Raw genomic sequence first — 20,214 nt, 5'->3', positions numbered from 1 at the left:
GCATGCAACGTCTAAGCAGTGGAAAGCAATCATACTGTCTGATATTCCACGGCTTTCAGCCAATCAGCATCCAGAAGCCAAACTACCCAGTTTATAAATGTCTATATTAGTGAAAGGCTATATAAGGCTATAAGTCAAATTACTTCCTCTCATGCTTTCTCTTCCTTCATGGACACTTGTGCAAAAAAAAAAAATACAATGTAATGAAAGCCATTTGAAAGTAAACATCCTCCATATTGTTTTCACTCATCCTTTGCTTTCAGATCAGTGCAAATCAAGGAAAGGAGACTAAGACACAGGAAAGGAGGCTAGGCTAGGACACCGGAAAGGAGGCTAGGCTAGGACATAGGAAAAGAGGTTAGGCTAGGTCACAGGAAAGGAGGCTAGGACACAGAGGTCTAGCACCAGCAGACACTCCGTGCCAGAGGATTGGTTTGTGTTCCAGGTCATCTTTTTTTGCAGTCACAGTTTGCTCCCATAAGATTGCTGTATCTTATTATCATGTGGTTCCTGATCCTTTCTACAGTCCAGACGTTGTGAGTATGCTCATCTACAAAGCGTGACTGCAAAAAAGATTAAATACAAGTTGGAAGACAACTTGAAAGTAAAATGTATATTTTAAAAAATATATCAATGCAACTTTTCCCATTCCGAGCAGACACAGATTGTATGACTGCATCATTTAATAATTTATCATTTTGCACATACCCGTGTTTAAAATGTCTTTTTCACTCTGTGCATGGTGCTGCACAGGTTTGCTGCAAGTTGATTATTTTTAGATCAGTGATTCTGCGTGGCTTCCTTGTTTCAAATTTGAACTTGCCATGACCGCAGCGCTTATAAATGAGGGATCTGGAACGCGCCCTTTATTATGCCAATTCAAACATCCGGGCACTTAATCCATTCAAGGTTGATAGAAGATGGCTTCGACAGTGAGAATTATGTCAACTGCAAACACACTAAATTCTATAGAAAATCAAACCAGCGACGAGGATGGCCAGAATTTATGGTGAATATTGATCCTGAACTGTACAATAATATGGCTTAAGAAAGACTTGGCTCGCCTGTCAGAGCCACTTTGAATGGTTTTAGGGTTTGAAAGATCTGGTTCTAGGGAGTAGCGCATCTGAATGGCAGGGATACGGGTGCTTGGTATTTGTCTGATGTCATTGTCTCTCTTGCAGGTCCTCTATTTTGAGTGAGGTATCGACGCGTTCACGGTCAAAATTGCCGTCAGGGAAAAATGTTCTTATTATGGGTAAGTCTATTTAATTTTCTGCTTTCATTGTGTAATATTGGCACGGGCTGGACCACCTGCTCTCTCCGCTCCTCCAGAGTGTGCGGGATGCTAGACAAGGAGTGCCTCACCACGCGTTCTGTATTCCATTACAATGTCAATAACAGACAGTATTGGACCATTCTTGCGAGGTTTGAGAACCAATTGATTATTAACTGAATTATGGCAGGCTATTGTTGAATGAATGCATTTATAACAGCGCGGCCTATAATTGTCCAACAAAATATGGACAGTGTTTCATAGACGACTGAAAATGGCAATTTCTGCAGAAGGTCAGATCTGATCAGATCACATTGAACGAGTGATTTATATTCAACACCTGCTAGTTTAATCTGTAAAATAAATCCCTCAACAAGCAAATGAGATTACATATATTTATCTGGTCGACTAGTGGTATACAGGGCCTTCAGAAAGTATTCACACCCCTTGACTTTTTCCACATTTTGTTGTTACAGCCTGAATTTAAAATGGATTAAATTGAAATGTGTTGGTCACTGGCCTAAACACAATACCCCATAATGTAACAGTGGAATTATGTTTTTTGAAATGTATCAAAAATGAAAAGCTGAAATGTCTTGAGTCAATAAGTTTTGGTGTAAAAATTTGCTTAACAAGTCACATAATAAGTTGCATGTGTGCAAAGTGTTTAACATGATTTTTGAATCTCTAACCCACACCTACAATTATCCGTCTGTCGAGCAGTGAATTTCAAACAGATTCAAACACAAAGACCATGGAGGTTTTCCTATCCCGAAAGCAGACATTGAATATCCCCTTGAAACATGGTGAAGTTCTTCATTACTGGATGATGTATCAATACACCCAGTCACTACAAAGATACAGGCGTCCTTCCTAACTCAGTGATGGTAAATTCGGCTCTTTTTACTCACTCAGATCTTTGACTCGTTCAGTCAAATGAATGAATCTTTTGACTCATTTTGTTCATTTGAGTCAGTAAGATCCAATTTATGCTTGACCCAAAATATGGTCGGAGGCGCCCAATGGATGGTGTGACTCAAATACGGAAATTCCAGAGGGTGAGCTCGGTACCGCATCGCCGTGCTCCTCTCAGATTTTGTAAATAATGTGGATGGCTCCGCATTGACGTGATTGGTCGACGGTAGGTGAGGGCGATAAATCCTGTGTATACACAAACTCACATCCATAACAACAGCTCTACGGCAAACGATGAACTGAAGACTGTCATTCACAGTAGGGGGCTTATTGGAGCTGTCATTTGTGACTGAGACTTGTAAATGTGTGCTTTTAAACAATGTACATTTTGTTAATTGCTAGGCATACAAATGCCATTATTTCTGGATACATTTGAAACGAGGTCCATCTAGCTGTGGCTGCTACCGGACTAGATTGTGAACGACTCTTGGCGGAATGCATTGCTTGACTGCCGTGAGAGTTCAGTCGTTCACGAACTGCAGCCAACCAAACGATTCGTTCTCAAGTTGGAGTTTGCTGAGCAGAGGCTGTGTATGGTTTGGTTCTACTAAGCTGTGTCCATCTTAACATTAAATCAATTAAATGCAGTCATTCTTGCACCATACGACCAATTATCAGTTCTAGACATGTCTGTCTTCTCTATGCTCATGATGTATTTCCCTGTGCAAATATGACGGACAGTTGGGGCACGTCTCTGGAGCTGCTGAGCCGGAGGAGCGTGTATGAAAGGCGCTGCTTGGTCATTCCGACGTCTGCATTGGCCATGCAGCATTTACGATGACACGGCCTCTGCAGAAGTCAGAGGCCAAGCAGCACAGAGCTGTTGTGAAGGATGTTGTCAAGGAAGTGAGTTTGTGTTTATACAGGACCTCCCACCCTCGCCTATCGTCAAACAATCATGTCAATGCGGAGCTACAGTTGAAGTCGGAAGTTTCCATACACCTTAGCCAAAGACATTTAAACGCAGTTTTTCACAATTCCTGACATTTTAATCCAAGTAAAAATTCCCTGTTTTAGGTCAGTTAGGATCACCACTTTATTTTAAGAATGTGAAATGTGAGAATAATAGTAGAGAGTGATTTATTTCAGCTTTTATCACATTCCCAGTGGGTCAGAAGTTTACATACTCAATTAGTATTTGGTAGCATTGCCTTTTAATTGTTTTTACTTGGGTCAAACGTTTCGGGTAGCCTTCCACAAGCTTCCCACAATAAGTTGGGTGAATTTTGGCCCATTCCTCCTGACAGAGCTGGTGTAACTTAGTCAGGTTTGTAGGCCTCCTTGCTCGCACACGCTTTTTCAGTTCTGCCCACAAATTTTCTATGTGATTGAGGTCAGGGCTTTGTGATGGCCACCCCAATACCTTGACTTTGTTGTCCTTAAGCCAATTTGCCACAACTTTGGAAGTATGCTTGGGGTCATTGTCCATTTGGAAGACTCATTTGTGACCAAGCTTTAACTTCCTGACTGATGTCTTGAGATGTTGCTTCAATATGTCCACATCATTTTCCTTCCTCATGATGTCATCTATTTGGTGAAGTGCACCTGTCTCTCCTGCAGCAAAGCACCCCCACAACATGATGCTGCCACCCCCGTGCTTCACGGTTGGGATGGTGTTCTTCGGCTTGCAAGCCTCCCCCTTTTTCCTCCAAACATAATGATGGTCATTATGGCCAAACAGTTCTATTTTTGTTTCATCAGACCAGAGGACATTTCTCCAAAAAGTACAATCTTTGTCCCCATGTGCAGTTGCAAACCGTAGTCTCGCTTTTTTATGGTGGTTTTGGAGCAGTGGCTTCTTCTTTGCTGAGCGGCCTTTCAGGTTATGTTGATATAGGACTCGTTTTACTATGAATATAGATACTTTTGTACCTGTTTTCTCCAGCATCTTCACAAGATCTTTTGCTGTTGTTCTGGGATTGATTTGCACTTTTCGCACCAAGGTACGTTCATCTCTAGGATACAGAATGCGTCTCCTTCCTGAGCGGTATGACGGCTGCGGGGTTCCATGGTGTTTATACTTGCATACTATTGTTTGTACAGATGAACGGGGTACCTTCAGGCATTTGGAAATTGCTCCCAAGGATGAACCACACTTGTGGAGGTCTACAATTTGTTTTCTGAGGTCTTGGCTGGTTTCTTTTGATTTTCCCATGATGTCAAGCAAAGAGGCACTGAGTTTGAAGGTAGGCCTTGAAATACATCCACAGGTACACCTCCAATTGACTCAAATGATGTCAATTAGCCTATCAGAAGCTTCTAAAGCCATGACATAATTTTCTGGAATTTTCCAAGCTGTTTAAAGGCACAGTCAACTTAGTGTATGTAAACTTCTTACCCACTGGAATTGTGATACAGTGAAATAATCTGTCTGTAAACAATTGTTGGAAAGATTTGGGAGGTGCACAGCGACGCGGTATGGAGCTCAATTTGGTCTCTGTGTGCCTCCGAAGTCTCCGCAATTGTGTCAAACCATCCATACAGCGCCTCCAACCACATTTTGGATCAAGCATGAATTGGCTCTTAAAACCTGTTAGGGACAGACGTTCCCACCAATATCCAATGGTAGAGCGTGGCGCGAAAAACAAATACCTTAAAAATGCTATAACTTAAATTTCTCAACATATGACTATTTTACACTATTTTAAAGACAAGACTCGTTAATCTAACCACATTGTCCGATTTCAAAAAGTCTTTACAGCGAAAGCAAAACATTAGATTATGTCAGAATGCCAAAATAAATCACACAGCCATTTTCAAAGCAAGCATATAGGTCACAAAAACCAAAACCACAGCTAAATGCAGCACTAACCTTTGATCTTCATCAGATGACACTCCTAGGACATTATGTTATACAATACATGCATGTTTTGTTCAATCAAGTTCATATTTATATAAAAAAAACAGCTTTTTACATTAGCATGTGATGTTCAGAACTAGCATACCCACTGCAAACTTCCGGTGAATTTACTAAATTACTCACGATAAATGTTTACAAAAAACATAATTATTTTAAGAATTATAGATACAGAACTCCTTTATGCAATCGCGGCGTCAGATTTTAAAATAGCTTTTCGGCGAAAGCACATTTTGCAATATTCTGAGTAGATAGCTCGGCCATCAGAGGCTAGCTAATTTGACACCCACCAAGTTTGGTGCTCACTAAACTCAGATTTACTATAAGAAAAATTGGATTACCTTTGCTGTTCTTCATCAGAATGCACTCCCAGGACTTCTACTTCAACAACAAATGTTGTTTTGGTTCCAAATAATCCATAGTTATATCCAAATAGCTCTGTTTTGTTCGTGCGTTCATGTCAGTATCCGAAGGGTGACGCGCGGGCGCATTTCGTGACAATTTTTTTCTCGAAATATTCCATTACCGTACTTCGAATTATGTCAAACGCTGTTTAAAATATTTTTTTTCTGCTATTTTTCTCGTAAAATAGCGATAATATTCCAACCGGGCGACGTTCTATTCATTCATAGACTGAAAGAAAAACATGGAGTCGTCTCGTGCATGCGCACTCCACTGTCATTGTTCCCTGCCTGACCACTCACGAAAACTCCTGCTTTTTTTCGCCCAGAGACTGCAGAGACGTCATTCCGCTTTCTGATGCCTTCTGAGAGCCAATGGAAGCCTTAGAAAATGTCACGTTACAGCAGAGATGCTGTATTTTTGATAGAGATGCCCTAGAAGGACAACAAATTGTCAGACAGGGCACTTCCTGTATGGAATCTTCTCAGGTTTTGGCCTGCCATATGAGTTCTGTTATACTCACAGACACCATTCAAACAGTTTTAGAAACTTTAGTGTTTTCTATCCAAATCTACTTATATGCATATTCTAGTTTCTGGGCAGGAGTACTAACCAGATTAAATTGGGTACGTTTTTTTATCCGGCCGTGAAAATCCTGCCCCCTATCCCAAACAGGTTAATCCTGCTGTAGGACTGACTAATTGCGGCCAGCACTAGAAGGTCAAACGAACAACTAGGAGCCAATTTATGCCTTTTTAAATGAACGAGTCACTCAGAAAACATATCATGACTCTCAAGTCAGTAAAAAGAGTTGTTCAAAAATAACAGATTGTTTGCAAACTGCACATCATTAGAAGGAAACCGGTCAGGGATTTCAGCATGAGGCCAATGTTGACTTTAAAACAGTCAACATTGGCATCAACAACATTGAAGTTACTCCATAATACTAACCTAATTGACAGAGTGAAAAAAGGGAGCCTGTACAGAATAACAATATTCCAAAACATGCATTCTGTTTGCAATAATGCACTGTTTGGGGCAAATCCAACACAACACTGAGTACCACTCTTCATATTTTCAAGCATAGCAGTGGCTGCATCATGTTATGGGTATGCTTGTCATTGGCAAGGACTAGGGAGTTTTTTTTATGATAAAGATAAATGTAATAGAGCTAAGCAGTGGCAAAATCCTGGAGGAAAACCTGGTTCAGTCTCCTTTCCAGCAGACACTGGGAGATGGTCACCTTTCAGCAGGACAATAACCTAAAACACAAGGCCAAATATACACTGGAGTTGCTTACCAAGATGACATTGAATGTTCCTGAGTGGCCTAGTTACAGTATTGACTTAAAAACATTTATGGCAAGACTTGAAAATGGCTGTCTAGAAATTATCAACAATCAACTTGACAGAAAAAATAGTTATGTGCAAATGTTGTGCAATCCAGGTGTGAAAGATTCGCTCACTGCTGTAATCGCTGCCAAAGGTGATTCTAACATATATTCAACCCGCTGAGTCAATACATCTAATCAAGAGTTTCATTTATTTATATATATATATATTTTATTTGACAAATGTTAGTATTTTCCACTTTGACATTACAGAATATTTTGTGTAGATCGTTTACAAAAAAATGTCAATTACATCCATTTTAATCCCACTTTGTGACACAAAATATGGAAAAAGGTGAAGGGGTATGAATATTTTCTGAAGGTATTGTATTGGCCCTGCATATAGGCCTAACTGATTTTGTGAGCTATAGCTGCATTGATGCAAAATGATATACTTGTATAGGCCTAGAGCAGTGGCCACAGCAGGCAACTGACCTACAGGCCTAATGTAGCCTACAGTAGTCTATAACAGATTTGAATGATTTTGCTTAGCATGCAGTTTACCTGCAAGTCTGTGTTTCATGTATGCTACAGGTGAGACGGGGGCAGGTAAGACCACTCTCATAGCCAAACTGCAGGGAGTTGAAGAATACATGAAAGGCAGAGGACTGGAGTACCTGTACTTTAACGTTCACGATGATGACATCGATGGTAAGTGTGTCTTTTTGGACATAATGAGAATACAAGATTTGTTTTAGTTTATAATATAACTCTGGCTTCAGTGTATGATGGGTCAGTAGCGATCAATAGGATAGCCTGGAACAATTTCTCCTTTTTGGTGTGATTTGACCCCAAACTGTGTGTGTGTCTGTGCAGATCATGCTATGTGTAACGCATGGATTCTGGACGGTGACCTGTACCACAAAGGCCTCCAGCAGTTTGCTGTGTGTGGGGAGAACCTGGCCGACACTATGGCCCTGCTGGTAGTGGACATGTCCAGGCCGTGGACGGTGCTGGACTCTCTGCAGAAGTGGGCCAGTGTGCTACGAGAACACATCGACAAGCTCAGAGTCAACCCAGAGACACTGAGGGACATGGAACAGAGATGTATGCCTATGAATCTGAGAGAGAGACGTTCTTACTTTATAACATTAAAGACTGAAATAACTACTTCAACAGTATTTCTTTAAAACTTTGATTAGCCATGAGATGTAAACTATAAAGTTAATCGAGATGAATTGTTCTGAGTTTGAATTATAAAGGGTAAAATAGCACTCTAAAACGGAATCTCTTCCACCCTCTCCCCTACCGCTAGTGGTCCGACAGTTCCAGGAGTACACAGAGCCAGGGGGCGACCACAGCGCCTCTCCCAAGAGGAGGAACCCCGTGGCTGGGGAGGCTGAGGAGGAGTGTGTGGTGCTCCCCTTGGGAGAGAACACACTCACACACAACCTGGGCGTGCCTGTTATGGTGGTGTGTACAAAGGTATGGTGGGCAAACCTCTGGCATTAGGGAAATAAATTCAGTTGCCTTGTTAACTCAACTTATCAAAGGATACTTTGTGGCGTTGGTATGGTTACTTTATTCATACATGTGTATAAAGGATGGAAAATCTGTCATTTTGTTTTACACTTTCTCATTTCCTCCGCTTTCAATTTCTTTTTCATTCTTGTCTTGTGTGGCTTACCTTCTCTCTCTCTCAGTATTCTCTTTCCCTCTCTTCACTTCCCTCCTTTGCAGTGTGACACGTTTCTCAGTCTAGAGAAAGAGCATGACTACCGGGAAGAACACTTTGACTTCATCCAGTCTCACATCCGACACTTCTGCTTGCAGTGTATCCTTCTGCCTCACAGACTGATCTAAGAGTTGGCATTCCGCTGGCGTTATTCTTTCAAACTAATATATTTTCATATTTTCTTAGATGTACTAACAATGTGCAGGCACCAGTTTCAGGATTTTCTTTCTTGTGTGAAGTGAGCATGGTTTTTCTTAGCTCGCTAGTAAAGGGGTCTTTAAGATATCGTTGGCCATTCTAGCAATAATACTATCCTTGATGTAGTGGCCTCTCAGATGGTGCAGCGCTGCTATGCACGTCAATGAAGGAAAACAAAAACATAGACCTATTGTATAAATACCTGGTCCATAGATTATACGGGTTTCCCTTTGACCTGCCGGCCCAGGTGGTGGACAAAGACTCAGTATTCATGTAAGTGTGACTCAGTGTTCTCACTTATGAAACATTTAGACTTTTTCTCATGTGCTGTTGACAATGACATTAGTTATTTATTTTTATTTATATATATATATATTTATATTATATTATGCTTTTGTGGTTCATTGTCTTCCAGCCCATCAGGATGGGATAATGAAAAAAAGGTTTCCATTTTATATGAAAACTTTCAGTCGTTGAAAAGGGAAGACAAGTTTGAGGAGGTTATCGTCCAGCCTCCTGTTAGAAAGGTAATGTCACTCCCAGATCTTCTCCTTGTTTTTGGCACAGACATTAAGTATTAGAAACAAGTGTAATTGAACAGACCTTTTAACTGAACTACACTCTAGGGGTAGTATCTTGGAGTTGATTGAAATTGTGACTGAATCCAAAATCCTTAGCCCTGATCAGGGTCAGAGGTTACTACTGGCATGCAGGGTTGGTGCTGTGCCTGGGTGGACTGGGGGATTCTGGGTGTTTGCTCTCTCTCCAGTCCTCGCCTCTGGACTTTAATGGGCCCTGGGATGAGTACCATAATCTCAAATAACATCAGATTACCAGGATGAGCCTGCCTGCACTCAGATTACAGTGCCAAGGCCAGGCAAATATGTACTTAATCGGATGTACACTAAACTAACACATTAGGATGACTTGCATGTCATTTTGTGGAGAAAGTGTTTGTTTATAATGTTTAGTTTTTTTGTGCAGTTTGTACATGAAAAGGAACTAGGTGTGGAGGATGACCAAGTGTTTCTCCTAAAGCTTCAGGTAAGTGAGAATGTGCACTATATATTTGTACAGCTGGTATGACCCAAAACATTACTTTGATAATATTGCATAATGTTAATCTGACATTAGCTGTGATAAGTTTATTTCTGCCAGTTGCCATATGAATTAGGTTAGTTGTATTAAGGGCTTCAGACTCTATCTGGACTCTCACTGACATGCTCTGTGTTGTCTATTAACAGACCCTGTTGTCTAAGCAGCCCCCAGCGGCAGCAGGCAGACCAGTGGTAAGTGTCTGGGGAAACATGCTACTGTAAAGGACCTAAAGAGTTCATGTAAATCTTCTGATATATGCAATTAATGATCCTCTACTCCTTCTTCCTTTCCTGTCTCTTCTCCTTCTCTCCCCTCCTTTCTCATCCTCTCTCTTCTTCTCTCTACTGTTCCTGTATCATCCCTCCTTCATTCCTCCTCCTTTTCATCTCAGGACACCACAAACAGAGCACCCACTGGCTCTCCTCGGGTGTCAAACCGCTCGGCAACAGCAAACGTGGCCAATGTGATGCCCATGCAACCAGGTACTGAGACCATAGATCCCCGATAACTCATTCTACTAAAATGACAAAGATTAGCTTTGGCACCAGTATAAAGTTTGCACCTACTGTGCATTTGGAAAGTATTCAGACCCTTGACTTTTTACACATTTTGTTACGTTGCAGCCTAATTCTAAAATGGGTTTTAAAAAATAATTAAATCCTAATTCATCTACACACAATACCCCACAATGACAAAACAAAAAAATGTTTGTAGAAGTTTTTGCCAATTTAGATAAATAAAATGGAACTAGCACATTTACATAAGTATTCAGACCCTTTACTCAGTACTTTGTTGAAGCACCTTTGGCAGCGATTACAGCCTTGAGTCTTCTTGGGTATGACGCTACAAGCTTGGCACACCTGTATTTGGGGAGTTTCTCCCATTCTTCTCTGCAGATCCTTTCAAGTTCCTTCAGGTTGGATGGGGAGTGTTGCTGCACAGCTATTTTTAGGTATCTTCAGAGATGTTCGATAGAGTTCATGTCCGGGCTCTGGCTGGGCCACTCAAGGACATAAGGAGTGTCCTTGAGTGGAATCAGAGACTTGTCCCAAAGCCACTCCTGCATTTGTCTTGGCTGTGTGCTTAGGGTTGTTGTCCTGTTGGAAGGTGAACCTTCGCCCCAGTCTGAGGTCCTGAGCACTCTGGAGCAGGTTTTCATCAAGGATTTCTCTGTACTTTTCTCCGTTCATCTTTCCCTTTATCCTGACTAGTCTCTCTGTCCCTGCTGTTGAAAAACAACCCCACAGCATGATACTGCCACCGCCATGCTTCACTGTAGGTATGGTACCAGGATTCCTCCAGATGTGACACTTGGCATTCAGGCCAAAGAATTCAATCTTAGTTTCATCAGATCAGAGAATCTTGTTCCTCATGGTCTGAGAGTCCTTTAGGTGCCTTTTGGCAAACTCCAAGTGGGCTGTCATGTGCCTTTTTACTGAGGAGTGGCTTCCGTCTGGCCACTCTACCATCTCCACAGAGGAACTCTGGAGCTCTGTCAGTCACAATCGGGTTCTTGGTCACCTCCCTGACTAAGGCCCTTCTCCCCTGATTGCTCAGTTTGGTCTGGCGGCCAGCTCTAGCAAGAGTCTTGGTGGTTCCAAACTTCTTCCGTTTAAGAATGATAGATGCCACTGTGTTCTTCTGGGACCTTCAATGCTGCAGAAATCTTTTGGTACCCTTCCCCAGATCTGTGCCTCGACACAATCTTGTCTCGGAGCTCTACGGACAATTCCTTCGACCTCATGGCTTGGTTTTTTTCTCTGACATGCACTGTCAACTGTGGGACCTTATATAGACAGGTGTGTGCCTTTCCAAATCATGTCCAATCATCAATTAAATTTACCACAGGTGGACTCCAATCAAGTTGTAGAAACTTCTCAAGGATGATCAATGGAAACAAGAAGCACCTGAGCTCAATTTCGAGTCTCATAGCAAAGGGTATGAATACCTATGTAAATAAGGTATTTCTGTATTTTATGTTGATTACATTTGCGAAAAATTCTAAAAACCAGTTTTCACTTTGTTATTATGGGATGTTGTGTGTAGATTGATGAGGATTTTTTTTATTCAAGCCTATTTAAAATAAGGCTTTAACGTAACAAAATGTGGAACAGGGGTCTGAATACTTTCTGAATGCGCTGTATATTTTGTACATAGGGAATATACCGTTAGCCTAACTGTTATTTTTTTAAACAATTCCTGCCAACCTTGCCTGTGCAAGTTCGCTGAGTAACTGTGATGTTTTGTCTCTTTGTTTTCGCTGTGCCATTAGGCGGGCAGACCAGCGAGGGCGTGCTGGCTAACTTCTTCAACAGTCTGTTGAGCAAGAAGACCGGGGAAGGGGGTGGGGCCAACAACACGCCCAGAACAGTCCGGAAGTCAGGTACTGCTCCACACATGGAAGATCTGTAACTCTTTTGTCATACACCTTCTAGTAAAGTTCTAAGGAGCACAGTGACAGGTATTCTTCCCCAAATTTCCACAGAAAGACAGGACTTGAAATATAAAACATCCATTCTGTCATCTCACTGGTTGTTTAGGTGCACTGTGCACGTGTGTGTTCTGTCCCCCTGATCTCTCCTTTATTAGACTCTCACTCCTTCCATTGTCTTTACCAGCGGTTCTAAACCTCAGTAACTAAGCTCATGAGGCATTTACAAGTTATATTCTTCAAGAGTTGTTGGTGTAATAGAGAATTTCCATGGGAACCAGAAGGTGAGCAGTCATTGATCAAATCAATCAGAAATCAATCCGATTTAATACAAGTTGCAACAGGGAGACAACCTCCAGCATGGAACATTTCCAACTGGCCTTCTCTAAGCAGGCCCTATGTTCTAATCTCACAACACCAGTGTTCTGTGAACACCCGCCGAGAGTCTTGTAGGAAGTCACCGCATCATCTGCTAGTGCTACAGAATCACAGAATACAATAACAATCAGTGTCCTTGTACCTCCAGTCTGGCATCAATCACTATCAACAGATATGAGCACAATCCATAACATTCAGTATCAAGTCTAGTGACCAGCAACCCATACACAATGAGTGTCCCAAATAAAACGTGTAAATCATGTGTATTACATAAAGGGAGAACATATAAATATAAATAAGTATTGTGGTAATATGAACTTTATTCATCTGAAATATTCCCATTACAAATGGCTACATATCAACACAAGTTCAGAGATGGATGGATGTACCAAACTTACACGGAACAAAATATATAAATGCAACAATTTAAAAGATTTTACTGAGTTACAGTTCATATAAGGAAATCAGGCAATTGAAATAAATAAATTAGGCCCTAACCTATGGATTTCACATGACTGGGAATATAGATGTACGTCTGTTGGTCACAGATGCCTTTAAGTAGCGACGTGGATCAGAACCAGTCAGTATCTGGTGTGACCACCATTTGCCTCATGCAGCGTGACATCTCCTTCGCATAGAGTTGATCAGGTTGTTGATTGTGGCCTGTGGAATGTTGTCCCACTCCTCTTCAATGGCTGTGTGAAGTTGTTGGATATTGGCGGGACCTGGAACACGGTGTTGTACATGTTGATTCAGAGCATCCCAAACATGCTCAATGGGTGACATGTCTGGTGAGTACGCAGGCCAATGTGTCTGTACGTCCAACCAGCCTCACATGTGCAGGTCCTGGGCTGGCGTGGTTACACGTGGGCTGGCGTGGTTACACGTGGGCTGGCGTGGTTACACGTGGGCTGGCGTGGTTACACGTGGGCTGGTGGACATTCCAACTCTTTACATGTTGCGTTTTATATTTTTGTTCAGTATAGATTGGCCCCTTTTTTTAAAGTAGTTAATAGTTCTGTCCAAAATGACCCCTTTTTTTGTTTATGCTGGTTTTCAGTCCACCTTCTTTTAATAATCATGACGTAATCTAGAATTGTCTAATGATGTGGATGGTAGATCAACTGATCATAACTGAGGTCTCAATATGGATTGTATTTTAGAGCCCCTTGCCTGTGTGTGTGTGTGTGTGTGTGTGTGTGTTAGTGGATGCTGGCCCCGCTAAGGTCGGTGTATCATGTAACTCTCCTGCATGCGTTCATATTCACAGAGCATGCTCACTCTGCCATATTACCATTGAACAAACCCTTATTTTATGTTGTACTTGGTCAATTAGACCGAACGGCCTGTTTCCCTGCCCTCGTGTTGCCTTATTTGAATGCCTGCGCACACTGAGAGCCTGCCTGGCCCAAATGAGTGGCTGGGTGCTCCATCGGCTCCCCAGATGTCAGACAGGTCTGCCACTAACGGACAGCACAGAGCTCACGTCCTCCATATCCTCTCTGGTTGTAGACATGTATCTGGGTCTTCAAGGCCTTAGTAGTTGGTTACAACTCATTTCATTGTTTTCAGAATTTGATGTATAGTTTGTTTCAAATATGTGTTTTATTTGTCATATTCAAATGCTGCCACAAAGAGAGTACAACTGCAGACTGATCTTTGTCCCAATACTAGTAATTGGGTGAAAGTGTATTTTTAACACTTACACATATTTTGTAAACTCTTCCAGCGTCAAAGGTGGGACTAGACGGTGAGCCAGAGGCATCCTCCCCAACCTCCTCACCCCCGGCCGACATGGAGGAGTCCTGAACCCCCCAACCCCTAACCCTCCCTGCCACCCCACACGCACACACACTCGCTGGGTCCTCTCCCTCTTTAGACCCTCGACTGTCAGATGGATCAGAAGCTGGACTGGAAACAGAACAGAGCGGTCTTGGAGCGGTTGCCGTGAGACCGAGCCTTGCATGCCAACCCGTTGAAACACCACCAAAGCAAAATGACATGGACTTACTGAAAACCATCAATGTATTACATAGAAGATAAGCTCACGGGAAATTGAGTAAGTCTGACTCGTTGCTTTATTTTAGAGCAACATTAAAATGAGATGAACCGGATGTCTTGCGTGTGGTCTTGAAGCCACTGTGACAAATGCACATCCTTGATGTCACTCTGAACACTGTGGCTGTCTGCGAGGATGTTTTCAAAGTGGAGGAGATTGATGTTTTCCATTTGTGGAGATGGGTCTTTGGTAGACACCAGTTCCATTGTTACATGATGTCATAATGCACTGGCACGCTGATGGATGAAGACTGCTGTACAATCAGGCAGAATGACTGAAATAGTGTTTTAGTGCTTATAATGGTCATAATCAAGGGTTCTGTTAGAACTCAAGAATCCAGAGTCAAGGATGATGCTCTAAAACCAGGGAAATGAATTGGTATTTTCTTTTTACTTGTGTTCATTTGCTTGGTTTGGATTAGGGTAATAGGCAGACCACTGGAGGGTTTATTGGCATAGGGGAATCATCTATCACAATCTTAAAGTAGTCAAGTTGTCATTAACTATTCAACTGTTAAATCTGCCATCATTCAATAAAGCTGTATTACTAATCAGAACTCTGCTTTGTTCTGTTTCTTTATGCCTATGGTACCTCTTGCATGGTGCAATAGCCAATGGTATTGTATGACTTCCACCACTATTATTGAGTCGTATCCTGGTACTGGCCGGGAAGTCTGAAAGACGAAAAGGAGACGAGGAGGTCGCGGAACGGGGTGCTAAGAAAATCATCGTCGTTCAGTTTCAAATAGGGAGAAGATCTTGATGAAATCCAGTGGAGGTGGTTGAGCAACACTGGGCTGTGATTGGAGGTTAGGATTGAGTGAGGAAGTAGGAGAGGTTGTGTCTGCTAAAGTTCTTTGTGATGGAAGTTTGGTGTGTTTCAATGTTAAACAGTATGAGCAGGTATGTAAACATGTGGTTGACAGTAGCATGCTGGATCAAACTGGACGGCAGTGGGTGAAGGGAGTTATTACAGGAGTTCCAGAAAGTGTTAACATGCAAGAAATAAAGGACCACTTGAAGGTAGGCTCTCTTATTGAGGCAAAGCACCTCCAGATGACATGAGATGGAACATGAGATGGAACAAGGTGGATAGCTTGTCAGTGCTACTATTGGTATTGCCAGGGACAGTTAGGGTTGGGTATATGAGTTACTATGTGTGAACATATGTTCTGACACCATTGCGTTGCTGTAACTGTCAAAGGTTTGGGCATGTGGCTGTGGTGTGTAAAGGCAAAAGGAGATGATGTGCAAGGTGTGGGGGAGGACATACATACTGTATGTGGAGACGGGGTCCAGTTAAAGTGCTATAACTGTGGGGGGGGGGGGGGGCGCCCATAGTGTGGCGTATGGGGGTTGTTCAGTGGTGTAAAGACAGGTGGAAGTGTGAGCGTAACATCTCGTATGCAGAAGCAGTGAAGGTAGTTCACGCAGAAACAATCGAGGCACTGAGGAGAGCAGGTATTCCAGGGCAGATTGGGATGCAGGTTGGGCCTGATGTAGAGAGCAGGTATTCCAGGGCAGATTGGGATGCAGGTTGGGCCTGATGTAGAGAGCAGGTATTCCAGGGCAGATTGGGATGCAGGTTGGGCCTGATGTAGAGAGCAGGTATTCCAGGGCAGATTGGGATGCAGGTTGGGCCTGATGTAGAGAGCAGGTATTCCAGGGCAGATTGGGATGCAGGTTGGGCCTGATGTAGAGAGCAGGTATTCCAGGGCAGATTGGGATGCAGGTTGGGCCTGATGTAGAGAGCAGGTATTCCAGGGCAGATTGGGATGCAGGTTGGGCCTGATGTAGAGAGCAGGTATTCCAGGGCAGATTGGGAAGCAGGTTGGGCCTGATGTAGAGAGCAGGTATTCCAGGGCAGATTGGGATGCAGGTTGGGCCTGATGTAGAGAGCAGGTATTCCAGGGCAGATAGGGATGCAGGTTGGGCCTGATGTAGAGAGCAGGTATTCCAGGGCAGATTGGGATGTAGGTTGGGCCTGATGTAGAGAGCAGGTATTCCAGGGCAGATTGGGATGCAGGTTGGGCCTGATGTAGAGAGCAGAATGGGGGAGAACACAAGACTGGTAGGAGACATGAGGAAGGTTGTTACATTTGTGACAGCAGCAATCAATTGCACAGAAAATGACAATCAATGACTAAGCCGATACAGATCATAGTGGAGCAGGCAGTGAGGCATCTTGGGATCACAGGACTGACAGGGGAAAATGTACAGGATGACCTCAATAAGATTGAGAATCAGTCCAGCCAGGAATCATGTATTGGTTAATTTTCATTATGGTGTTAATCCTTCACTGGAACGCCAGAAGTTTGATGGTGAATGGGCAAGAGTTCAAACAGTTTGTTGAGGAGTTACCAGCCAACCTGATGTGATAGTCTCCAGGAGACATGGCTAAAACCTCATCTAGATGTTGTATTACAAGGTTATGTTGCTGTCTGTAAACATAGGGGAGTGTGATACCTTTTGTAATGCAGGGGATCCCATATAGGTGTGTGGGACAGGAGTATGTTGTGGTAGAGGTGTGGTTGGGAGGGAGGGGTGAATATGGTAATAGTCAACTTTTACAAGCTGTGTAAGAGTTGCTGGCCCTTGGAAATGTAGAAGGTAAAGATAGGAGACAGGTAATGTGGTGGGGGATTTTAATGCTCATAGTACACTCTGGGGAGGGTTACAGACTGATAGGAGACAGACAAGTGTTGGAGGAACTACTGGATGAGAAAGGCCTTGTGAGTCTTATTGACGGCCGGGGAACCAGGATTGACCCAGTAACTGGAATTGAATCTGCTCTGGATCTTACTTTATTCTCCAGTTGAATGGCAGGTAGATGTAGTTGGGAGGTTTAGGAGGAATCTACAGGGAGTACGGATCACTATCCTGTCCTGTTGAATGTAGGATTGAGGGAGGAAGAATCAGCTATAAACAAGCACAAGCAGTAGTAAGGAGGATCATTAGGACAGCTAAGAGGGAGCATTGGCGCCAGTTGTGTGGAAACAAAGGCAGGACCACTGCTGTGGGAGAGGTATGGGGGATGATTAAGAGGATGAGTGGGGTCAGAAGAGATTGGGATCTCCCTGTGCTGAAAAGGGGGAGATGTTAGCCCAGGCATTTGTGAAGGTGCACAACTCAAATAATCTGACAGAAGAGGGGCAGGGTGGGAGATTGGGGGTTAGAGGAGAACATCCGGGGGTCCTGGATCAGAGAGGGATGGTGGGGGATACATTGAATGGCCCTCTGGAGAGGGTGGGAGGGGTTTAGGTTCCTGGGGGTCTGGCTTGACACTCAAATGACATGGGCGGAGCATGTCATTTGTGTGATGCGTTGCATGTCAGGAATGGAGTGACAGATAGAATGGTGTTGAATGATATATATATAGCGCTGTTAAGGTCATCAGTGGATTATGGGAGTGTAGCATATGGATCAGCAGCTCAGACATCTTTAGAAAAGCTAGATGTTATCCAGGCTCAAGCCCTAAGAATATGTCGTGGAGCCCTTAGGACCTCCCCGGGGGCAGCGATGCAGGTAGATTTGGGAGAGATGCTGTTAAAGTTATGAAAACAACAGCTAGCCATGACATATTGGGTAAATCTACAAGGACATACGGTTACACACCCTACAAAAAAGGTGCTCCTAGAGTGCTGGTAACATGAACAGAAATCTGAATACAACTTTGGTTGGATAGGCAATTGCATGGCAAGAGAGATGGGGTTGTTTGGGAGGGAGTTTAGCCCCTCTGGTTCTTCCTGCTATCCCACCTTGGTTTCTCCTTCAGTCAATGATAGATCTAGGGTTGCTTGGGAGGGTAAGAGATGTTGAGGAAGGAGTAGATTCAGTTGTAAGTGAACATTTAAGAACACAATGCTATGCTTTCTTGAATATATTCACAGATGGATCAAAGGACCCTAAAACAGGAAGGAGAGGAGCAGCTTTTAGTGTTCCTGAGTTTAAGGTGGCTGTGACGAAAAGAGCAACGGATAATTTATCTGTTTACACATGGAGTTGTTGGCCATATTATTGCTGCAGAGTGGGTGAAGGAGGTGTCATCTGCTCTGACTCCTGTGCAGCACGGGTGAGGTTTTGCAGTGCTTGTATAGGGTGAAACAGATGGGGTATTTGTGATCTTCCTCTGGGTAGCAACTCACTTGGGATAGAGGGGAATGAGGTGGTGGATGTTATAACAAAGCAGGATCTTAAACATCCTAATGTTGAGATAAAATTACATCAGCCGATGCCACAAAGTGCTGTACAGAAACCCAGCCTAAAACCCCAAACAGCAAGCGATGCAGATGTAGAAGCACAGTGGCTAGGAAAAACTCCCTAGAAAGGCCGGAACCTAGGAATAAACCAAGAGAGAAACCAGGCACTGAGGGGTGGCCAGTCCTCTTCTGGCTGTGCCTGGTGGAGATTATAACAGAACATGGCCAAGATGTTCAAACGTTCATAGATGACCAGCAGGGTCAGATAATAATAATCACAGTGGTTGTAGAGGGTGCAACAGGTCAGCACCTCAGGAGTAAATGTCAGTTGGCTTTTCATAGCCGATCATTCAGAGTTAGAGATGGCAGTAGAGAGAGACAGTCGAAAACAGCAGGTCCAGGACAAGGCAGCACGTCCAGTGAACAGGCCATGGCTCCACAGCCGCAGGCAGAACAGCCGAAACCAGAGCAGCAGCATGACCATGTGGACTGGGGACAGCAAGGAGTCATCAGGCCAGGTAGTCCTCCACCTCCCAGTCAGAAGCATCTGACTGGGAGGTGTGATCATTGTCAGGAGGAGATGGAGACAGTGGAACATGTTCTATTTCAGTGCCAGAAATATGTGAGAGAAAGGGAGCGATTGTTATTAGATTTGAGGAGTAATGGGGCTGAAGAGTCAGGATTAAGTGAACTGCTGGGGAAATCTTCAGGGGATGTAGTATTTAATTATGTATTTTGTTTCCTTAGGGAGATGAGATTATTGGGTAGGGTTTAGACCACTGTCTCTGGTCCACACTCCAGTCCAGTTGGTGCCAGTAATGCACCTTAAAGTTGGTTGCCAACCACCATATAAAATCCAGAAGACGAAGAAGAGTTGTATTCTGAATGCTTTATTTCTGTTCAAGGGATGCAAGGGGGAGCCTTGATACGGAAGGGGAATGAGCTCGTGAGTCTGATGTAGGACAGCAGGAGGAAATGGTGACTGTGCTTGAATCCAAAAGTACGGCAAGTAAAGTGTGTAATAATGAATGGAAAAGTGACATCAAAGAATGGAAGCTTGACCCGTATGGTAAATGGAAGGAAGGAGAAAAGCCTGTCGATATTACTGTTGTTTGAGGAGACTCTACCTGAATATGTGAAGCTTGGGTATGTGAGGTATGTGGTGAGAACATTTGTGTCCAAACCATTACAGTGTGGAAATTGTAAAGGATATGGGCACGGAAGAAGTATGATATTGAAGAATCTGTGAATGGAAAATGTTGCAACTGTGGTGGGGA

At 43.2% G+C, this 20,214-nt stretch overlaps 1 protein-coding gene across 1 annotated transcript; it reads left to right on the top strand.

The window, feature by feature from the left end:
- Positions 1–890: 890 nt before the first annotated feature.
- LOC106586326 (cytoplasmic dynein 1 light intermediate chain 1) lies at positions 891–15,295 on the top strand. The gene is made up of 13 exons (XM_082960145.1): positions 891–1,009; positions 1,185–1,258; positions 7,435–7,551; positions 7,717–7,947; positions 8,156–8,325; positions 8,581–8,674; positions 8,911–9,046; positions 9,189–9,300; positions 9,758–9,817; positions 10,018–10,062; positions 10,263–10,353; positions 12,144–12,254; positions 14,410–15,295. The coding sequence occupies exons 1-13, from the start codon at positions 921–923 to the stop codon at positions 14,487–14,489; spliced, it is 1,410 nt and encodes a 469-aa protein (XP_082816271.1). The 5' UTR covers positions 891–920; the 3' UTR covers positions 14,490–15,295.
- Positions 15,296–20,214: the final 4,919 nt, after the last annotated feature.

This window comes from Salmo salar, chromosome 02 (genome assembly GCF_965601325.2).
Source record: "Salmo salar chromosome 02, fSalSal1, whole genome shotgun sequence".
Classification (NCBI taxonomy): Eukaryota; Metazoa; Chordata; class Actinopteri; order Salmoniformes; family Salmonidae; genus Salmo; species Salmo salar.
This window is presented reverse-complemented; position numbering and strand designations above follow the sequence as displayed.

Excerpts from the sequence above, each read along its gene's own strand:
- LOC106586326 (XM_082960145.1), top strand. The coding sequence starts at position 921 with ATGGCTTCGACAGTGAGAATTATGTCAACTGCAAACACACTAAATTCT. Across the intron at positions 8,326-8,580 it reads TTATGGTGGTGTGTACAAAG|TGTGACACGTTTCTCAGTCT; the intron begins GTATGGTGGGCA and ends CCTCCTTTGCAG. Across the intron at positions 9,818-10,017 it reads TGTTTCTCCTAAAGCTTCAG|ACCCTGTTGTCTAAGCAGCC; the intron begins GTAAGTGAGAAT and ends GTCTATTAACAG.